The following is a 9081-nucleotide window of genomic DNA, read 5'->3' as shown; positions in this document are numbered from 1 at the left end:
CATGAAATGTTCAAATTGAATCAGTACACAATCACATGCAGAGTGACCATCTGATATCAAAGATTGTATTGAGCATTTTGGCAAACTAATTTCAAATGAAAGCCGAACACTATTATTGGCTCTATGCGCTTGTTGTATCGTGTACATAAGCTGTATATTTGAAGCTTTGTTGCCATGGTTACCGTGTGTTGTCATTTTATATCGAATAGACGCTTCAACAAAGTAGATAATAAATATTTCAAAATTCCACAACTGATCTGTTTCATCTTTTTTTGAATGTGAATGGAAAAGGGTTTTTCATCTGAATGTGTCGCCGCCTTTCTGTATCAGTGTGTGGTGATTCACCCGACAGAACACGCACTGTTGGTTCACCTTCAGCAGAACACCCCAGCTCGACCTTTAGGATGAAGAAAAAGAAATCACTCAAGTTCCAACCAATTCTTATTTATTGTACAAATAAACAATACATTACTCAAACACATTATCCACTGATGTCTCATTTTAAACCAGTCAAAAGTGGCTACATGTATCCCTATTACTGTTGTGTCATTAAGGATATTTAAGACTTGGTAACAAGTGAATGGGCACTTTATTTTCATTAAATGATCTGATTATTGAAGTATCAGTACATCATTGGAAGTCTTTGTGCCTGGTAAACCGTGGGAGATGTCACAACACCATGTTAATGAATGGAAGTTCAACACAGTTTCACCTAGAGTAACATGACAGTGTTCCAGCCACATGAAGTCCCAGCTAAACACACAAGTCCATCTCTACATAAGTCTATTTACAGTTTTGAATAGACACATCTCACAAATGTCTTTCTGAATGCTCCAGAAAGCACAGCACTTTGAATGCAATCAATACTAGAGGTTCATTCAAGATCCCTACAAGATGATGTCCCTGCTGACAAGAATCCCAAACTGCAATGAGATGAATCGGCCTAACAAGGTTTCTTGTTAATGATGGCCATGGTCATCCTTCTTGAACATTTTTTCTACGGCGATTGTTACAACGAATGCAGCAAATCCCCATTTGAAGCCTCGGAACACAGTCCTCAAAGCACCAACTCCAGGAGTCGTGTAGCCCTCACCAAAGCGCCAAGCTTCATTTCTGAAAAAGATGAGAAAGAATTAGAAATGTGAGACAATTCTAGGCTGCCATTCTTACAATAGGAAAACTGATGGTACATGTGGTGACCATGGTGACAGTTTGGCGATCTCCTTGCCTTGTTGAATATAATCATGAGGTAAAAGTTGGCCAAATTCAATCCTGGCGACCATTGCAACCTTGATTCAATTTTACTGTTAGGCTTCCAAAAGGGCAAAATAAAACAAAAAATAGCATCAACGTGGCCTCTTATTTCACATTCTACCTACTTTAGCACAGCCAACACACAGATACATTTTACATTAACATTGTTGTACACAGTGACAGTGCATTGCATGCCAACAATTTTGAGTTGCGACGTTGCGTTAGTGCCGTTACCTCAGCCAAGGGTCTTTCAAACCACGAGCTTTTAAATGTCGTTGGACTTCCTCAAGTTTGGGGATGCCTTCCACTTTAAATTCTCTATAATCTGGAACCGGGGGTGGTTTCGCTCCCCCCATTTTTGAGGTTTGTCGAAGTAAAAATTTGGAAAAATTCAGAAAACTCTGAAGGGCAAATCCAAATTTGTAGATTGTTAGCCTGCAGACGGAATAAAACATATTCGGTTTGAATTTTTTTAAATTTCCTAGCCTATCATGAACCATTTCTTCTCTTAAATCATAGAATACGAATAGTTAAGTTGCGGATTTTGATGTATATTGCTCGAAAGTTTGTCATTTTCTCCTTTCTTCGGAAAAAAATAGAATGTTACCAATTATGTTAACAAGACAAAAGTGGGGCTTCCCTAGGTCTCGTTAGGGAGTTTTTCCCAAATGTACGCGATGATGACGTGCCCGATTAACAGGACGTAACATCTATTTTAATATGTAAAGTCAAGAACTTAGTGAGCCCCCCTTTAGGTCGGGGGAGCTCCCCCGAACCCCCCTACGAGCATATGTTAAGTGCAAGCTCTAACAACTACAGCTGTTACAATGGGGGGGGGGGGGGGGACACCCCCCAAACCCCCCTCCGTCGACATAGGTTTTTACCAGTGCGTTGGGGGGAAGCTCCCCCAAACCCCCCCCCCGGTGGACAGTCAACTAGCCCTTCTGTGTCATACTGCTGGAGGGGGGGTGCGATGGGACCATCCATATAGTTCCTTCCGACACATTTTTGTTGGTAATGTAATACATTGTGATTGTCCTTATTCACGGGAATCGGGCGTTTCCAGTGATATTGTCCTCATGCATTCACTTTGGAAACGCATTTTAAAATAGATGTTACACGTCCTGTTAATGGGGTACGTCATCATCGCGTACATTCGGGAAAAACTCCCTAACGAGACCTAAACTGAGGGATTCCCTTAGCCTTTGTAATTTAGGGATTCCCAGGGAATCATTTGACGAGATGATCATTGAGATTGACAGACCAAGAGGCGAATCATTTGATTGACTGGACGGGTCAGAGGTCACTCATAAACGTGTTGCCAATGAATTTGCTCGACACAAAGTAATTGAAGAGGTCAATGTTGTTTTCAGGTTGGGGATTCCCCCATTTTATTTCCAACTTCCTAGAATCTGTTCCTCTTTCATCTCAAATGATTTTTTACTGTGAAAGAAAGCACAATATTTCAGTAAATTAATTTCCATTTATTCATTTGTCAGACATTTTGTGAAGTTTTATATCGTAATCTTGTAAGACTTGCAGCACTTCCTTCGGCTTGGGCCAAGCCTCTGCTCTTTCGCTTTCACTATTATCAGACTAGGCCTAACTAAAGTTCAGTTCCTGTCTGTCTGTGATGTGGTGGAGTAGTCATCATCTGTAGGCTGTGACTGTATAGTGTATACACCTTGACCGCGAAGTTTTCCATTCCTTTGGTTTGTTTCGCAGCCAGGTATTTTTGTTGGCAGCCAGTTCTTCTTATGTTGACCACAAAACTTTGTTGACGTTACCTAAGCCCTGACCTAGGGCCTAGGTACTTACCGCCCTCACCACAGATAACACGGACTGTAACTACATACAGGACCCACAGGCCTAATGATGCAAGAATAAAGTCCGACCATACACTCATGGTAGGCCAAAGATGTTTTTTTGGTGATTCTGAGCGTAAACAAGTGGTTCATCTTTCATTAAGCAGCGTCCTCAATGTGTAATAATTTGCTTAACATTGTTCCTCACAGGTTGTGAAAGTTGTGTCTGCAAAGAAGTAGGAAGTTAAGATATATTCTCTTCAAACCTCAAGATGCAGGCAGACGCGGTAGGACCAAGCGAAGACTTCAGATTGACAATTAAACGAATATCTGACGATTTAGACTCGGACGAAGTTTTGACGCTAAAATATCTCTGCAATGATAACATCCCAAATAAACGACTGGAAGAGATCAAGACAGGGCTTGATCTATTTGATGTTTTGTGCAATAAAAACCTGGTGACAGCAGAAGACACTAAGTACCTTGCGGAATGTCTGTATACGATACGGAGGGCAGATTTACTGCGGAGTCATCTGAGGTTGACATTTAGTGATGTGAAGCAGTTGATGAGTAGTAGTGGACCGTTGTTAGATCCATTCAGGTACGTTGAGTTGAGAATGGTCATGTTGTCGTGAGCAAGGTCACCATCATAAGCACCCTACGAAAAATAAATAACGGCCATTTTGAAACAAACCTTTTCACCGCTTTTCACAGGCAACGTTTACCATGGCATGTCATAAGTTTTTTTAATGTTTATTTCACTGAAATGATTTCCATCAATTTCAGAGTGATGATCATGAATGTAATTGAGTGTATGGGCAGCAGCGAGGTTAAGGAGCTCGCGTTCTGCTTGGCTGAATACCTGCCCAAGAAGTACACCAAATATACATCAGGTTACACTCTTCTGATGGCCCTGGAACGCTGTGGGCAGCTTGGACCAGATAACCTCGACATGTTGGAGCATCTCGTTGAAAAGACCGTGGAAGACGAAAGTGCCCTGTTGGACATTCGGGAATATAAAGGTATGACGGGCAAGTACGAAATAAAATATGTTGTGATTTCAAGTGTACTAACCAACCAGATGAACCTCTCATGGCTGTGTAGTGACTTCATGGGCATTCACACTTCATGTATACACTCCTTCAATTTTCTTAAAATCTACAGTTTCTTTTAGAAATGGATTTTTAGTGATTACATTCACAGTCTTTTTTACAGCAAAACGGCGCCTGATGAATTCCCAACAGCAAGTAGATCCCACAACCGCTCTGAAGCTAGTCATACGGCCCACAGAACCTCCACTTGTGAAACTTATAGAGACCACATCCCCTCAGAAGCTGGTCATAGAACCACCCACACAACCGCGACGTGTGGAAGTGCAAAGCAGAACAGGAGGTAAATTCAATCAAAGTCAATGTTGTTAACATATACGTTACGCTGTTTCACTAAATATACCACAAAATTTTAGAAAAAATAAATATCAGCTTCACTGTGCTTTGATACATATCATTATCTTTGTCTGCAGCTGGTGAAAATGGTGGTCCACTGTCAGCTGGGCCGATGCAGTGCGGGCAAAAACTTGGGCAGCTGCCGTTTGGTGATGATGATTGGGTAGATTCCACCTGTTCTGGTGCGTGTGGTGAGGCCCAGGCAGAGAAACCAGGCCCAGCTGAGGCTGTGGGTGGAAAGATTAACCTACCAAATGACCCATATCACAGAGAGATTGACGAGAAGTTACCATCACTACAGGACGAGGCTGGACGTGTCACGATGAGGAAACGCCCTGAACGCCCAAGGGAGGAGGATTGTTGGAACATAGGAGGAGCCACTGGCGGACATGATGACATTGAGCCATCCGACTTGAAGAAGCAACAGGAGAATGACATTAGTAGTTTTGAAGATGCTACCATGGCAACAGGTCATCAAAGAGATGAGAATGGAAAAGCACACTTATTCCTTCCACCGAATACGCATTGGCAACCTGCAGAACCTGCAGCGATACAAACCAAGCGGGATCCAATGCTGCCATCTTTTTTATATGAGCCTGAACTTGTTGGATCTGTAGGAACCCAACCCGGTGAACTTGATCTGGCACCGCCTGATAACGAGCCAGTTGTTGAAGAGAATGAAGTAGCTTTGCCCAGCATGCTGGACAACTTTCATGGAGATGAGGATGCACATCCGACTGAGGCTGACGAGCTAAGCATCCATGCACCGCCGACGCAGAGTGACATACCAGAGAGCCTTGAAGACAACAACCCCATGCCTTCTCTCCCAGTGCTTGATATCCGTAAGTGGGACTTTGTTAAAAACTCATATGATGTTATGGATTTAAGGTGATAAATCCTTTCTGGCATTTCCAGTGTTGCATGGTTTTAATTGGTTTATTGGGACTGTTGCATTGTCACAATCATTAAGAAAGTCCAGGTGGAAAGATAGACAATCATTATCCTCGCTGAACCAGACTTGGGACATGGTCACAATCACCATCCTGAGTCCATTCATCGTGTTACCAGGGACATAGTCACAACTAGGCTCATCAATGATAGTCACTGAGCTTAACTCATCCCTAACAACACCACTACAAAGTAAACCAATGTTTCACTCAGACAAACTAAAAAGTCTGACTGAAGAAAATTTATTTGTGACAACATTTCAGCAGTGGGAGGAGAACATGTCGGGAAAAAAAAATTTGAAGAAATGGAGCTTGAACTGCAGAAATTGCGTGAAGAAATCGACAAACATGAAAACGATATGCCATCCTACAAGATCAAGTCCGACCCCCGTGGCATCTGCATTATCATCAACAACGTGAAGTTCCATAAAGCCCCTGGTGGAAGATTGTTGAAGGAGCGCCACGGAAGTGATGTGGATCAAGGTTAGTCGAGGCAGTTCGGAGAAACTGATACTCCATGTAAAGCCCTGTTAGGCCAAGTAAACAGAATGACACAAAAACGTGTTGATTGACAAAAGGCACCACCATTTTGGCTGGAACTTAAAATCCTGAACCAACTGGAACAAAGATGTACTCCGAGTTTAAAATTGTCATTCACTTCGTTTTGAAAGAGTTCTCATTGCTTTGATAACACAAACAATGAATTCAGACCACTAAGTTCAGTGACACCACCGACACTGAAGCAATTTTGATTTACCATGTATGAATCGATCATTGAACAAATGTTTGGTTTAAAAATCCAATATCTGTGTTCATTTTTTGTGTCTCTTTTTATCTTCAGAGAATCTTCGCTTCATCTTCTCGAAGTTGAAGTTTAAGATTCAAACATATCAAAACCTTACCAGAGACGATATCATGGGGGTTGTTAAAAAGGCAGCTCATCAGACGGACCACTCTGCATATGATTGCTTCGCCTTCTGCATCTTGACTCATGGCTCGAAAGGGAACCTGTTTGGTGTGGGTGGCTTGCCTGTTGATGTCCTCACAATTACCGAAAACTTTAAAGGCCTAAACTGCCCGACACTCCAAGGGAAGCCAAAGTTGTTCTTCATCCAAGCCTGCCAGGGCAACACCAACCAAATTGGGTTCCGAACACGTATTGCGGAAGACAGTGATAATGGTGGTGAGACACCATCCCTTCTCCCAAATGAGGCTGATTTCCTTATCGGCTATGCTACACTACCTGGCTTTGTCTCGTACCGGAGTGAGACTCACGGATCGTGGTACATCACAATGTTGGTGCAGATGTTGGAACAACATAGTGACAGGTAATTTTGCTCTTAAATCTGTTTTTGTAAATTCTTCTGAGGGACAGTTGAACTCTTGAGTTTTTCAAGAATTTGTTTGATTTTTACATTGTCAGTCACATGAAGGAATGAATGATCACACTGCACAAAACTGAATGCATAAGTAGTAATTAACTCATGTAACTCGTCTGTCCATGGCAGGCAAGCGGACAAGGCTCAATGGTCACAACATGTTGCATTGTTTCAGACATGACCTGCTCAGCATCATGATCAAAGTGAATGAGGAAGTGGCCAAGGCGAGCGCGATGATAGAGGGAGGAATTTACAAACAGAGTCCGATGCCATGGCCAACACTTCGCAAGAAGGTTTTCCTCAAAACGTCAGATTAGTAACTCCTGGTGATCTGAAATGTGGACTCAACCCAGATCTATCTGTCCTTTCAGAGTGACACAAAACAAATGCTTCCCTGGATCACATAACTCAGATCACTGCTTGCCCATTCTACTTGCTTCTCTTCAATACCACAATATCTTACAATCTTTCAGACATGACCTGCTCAGCATCATGATCAAGGTCAATGAAATGGTAGCTGAACAATTTGCACTGATAGGCGGTGGGATCTACAAACAGAGTCCAATGCCACAGCCAACACTGCGTAAGAAGGTTTTCCTCAGAGCGTCAGATTAGTGACATTGGAGCATTCTCTTCGCTCTGAAAGAATGGCTCCTTTGGCCAAAGTCAGCAAGTCATCATGTAAATATATTCACCTAAGTGCCATAGACATGCTGGGGTGGCACATATTCTATAGACAGTGTACAGTTTGTCCTAAGCCACGCTCCTTGTATATATGTTCAACAGAGTGATATCAAGGCCTAGATGTGTTTTAAACTGAAGATTGTAGAAGCTCCTTGTATGTTCAACAGAGTGATATCAAGGCCTAGACAACTGAAGATCGACTCTTGGATATCATCTGTCTGGGAAGTTACCCTGAAGAAAGTTTAAACATATTGGCCATTTGTTAGGAAGCTGTCAAATGAAGGGCACTGGATGCTGCCATTGATGAAGTGATTGATTGGGATTTATATCATTATGTCATTATAAAAGGAACAAAATATTACTCCAGTATTAACACAAAGATTAAAGATGTTCATGTATACATTAACCCAACCTTTGGATCATAAGGGAAATAATAGCCCTTTGGCAAAATATTTGAGTAATCAATGATGGCCAGTTCATTGATAATTGATTCAGGAATCTTTACTCTCAGTTTTTTTGCACCACTAAGATGAGATGCAAGAGCACTTGACAAAGTGTCTTTGGCCTGTACAAGGGAAAGGAAAGAGCATCTTTAATCTTGGTTTCAATGGAAGTTCATGTTGAAGCCTGTGTAAGATAATAACGATTATATTGTCAATGACATGTTGTAAATAGAAATGTTAATAAAGCATGTATTGTCAAATTTCGAAGTGTTGGTATGAATATTAATTTAGGGCTCAATGTTTGGGTGAAGGTCCACTGGTTGTGACTATCATCTCCGACATGGTAGAGAATTGTGGGACTTTGCTGGTTGTGACTATCATCTCCGACATGGTAGAGTATTGTGGGACTTTGCTGGTTGTGACTATCATCTCCGACATGGTGGAGAATTGTGGGACTTTGCTGGTTGTGACTATCATCTCCGACATGGCAGAGAATAGGGGAGTTAAAAAACTAGTTTTTTAACTCCCTATGTATTATTTCCTAGCTAATCCCATTATTTAGCCCGATAATCCCACTATGGCCTGGGTAAACTGACAAGTCAAAGTGACAGCACTTCACCATGGTGAATTGAGACGGTGAGCAATATTTACCATGGTGAGCATGGTACATTCTGCATTCACCATGGTACACTCTGAATTCACCATGCTGAACGGTGAATTCACCATGGTGAGCATGGTAAATCTGAGCTCCTTTTTGTCGGTAAACCCTAGCCAAAGGGTCAAAGGTGGGTCAAAGGTTGTGATCAGTTGGGCGGTAAACGACTAGCCAATGAAAACCATTTTCTCTTCGATAGCAATCACTGAGTCAAGGTCACTTCTTTTCAAGGTACCCCAGACATTTAATAATTTTCGCGGGAATCGCGGTATTCAAATGCTGCTTAAACTATAAATATAGAGTGTTATTTTAAGAAGATTGTATCTTATGATGTAGAAATATTGTTGTGACAAATTAGAGCTTGGATTCGATAAATCAGAAAACGCTGACATGAGAAAATTCAGTACTTTATTTCTTGGCACATACCCAAATTGAGCTGTCATTATTTATGCTAGGGCAGCTTGAAACT

The 9081-nt window shown here is 41.8% G+C and overlaps 2 protein-coding genes across 6 annotated transcripts; one reads left to right on the top strand and one right to left on the bottom strand.

Annotated features, from left to right (window-relative positions):
- Positions 1-428: 428 nt before the first annotated feature.
- Positions 429-1699, bottom strand: LOC135499695 (NADH dehydrogenase [ubiquinone] 1 beta subcomplex subunit 3-like). Its single transcript, XM_064790619.1, has 2 exons — positions 1489-1699; positions 429-1113 (listed from the first exon to the last, which is right to left on the bottom strand). Exons 1-2 carry the CDS (start codon positions 1608-1610, stop codon positions 960-962), a joined length of 276 nt encoding a protein of 91 aa, XP_064646689.1. The 5' UTR covers positions 1611-1699; the 3' UTR covers positions 429-959.
- An 805-nt stretch (positions 1700-2504) lies between these two features.
- LOC135499626 (uncharacterized) lies at positions 2505-8217 on the top strand. Of its 5 annotated transcripts, none has more exons than XM_064790502.1 (8): positions 2505-2610; positions 3270-3660; positions 3846-4081; positions 4275-4451; positions 4582-5346; positions 5716-5934; positions 6293-6779; positions 7006-7440. In XM_064790502.1, exons 2-8 carry the CDS (start codon positions 3332-3334, stop codon positions 7145-7147), a joined length of 2355 nt encoding a protein of 784 aa, XP_064646572.1. In that variant the 5' UTR covers positions 2505-2610; positions 3270-3331; the 3' UTR covers positions 7148-7440. The 5 variants fall into 5 exon arrangements, with proteins under 5 accessions (XP_064646572.1, XP_064646574.1, XP_064646570.1 ...); XM_064790504.1 differs by lacking the exon at positions 2505-2610 and adding an exon at positions 2634-2722 and having other exon boundaries at positions 7304-8217; XM_064790500.1 differs by lacking the exon at positions 2505-2610 and adding an exon at positions 2634-2722.
- The last annotated feature ends 864 nt before the right edge of the window (positions 8218-9081 follow it).

This window comes from Lineus longissimus, chromosome 15 (genome assembly GCF_910592395.1).
Source record: "Lineus longissimus chromosome 15, tnLinLong1.2, whole genome shotgun sequence".
Lineage (NCBI taxonomy): Eukaryota > Metazoa > Nemertea > Pilidiophora > Heteronemertea > Lineidae > Lineus > Lineus longissimus.
This window is presented reverse-complemented; position numbering and strand designations above follow the sequence as displayed.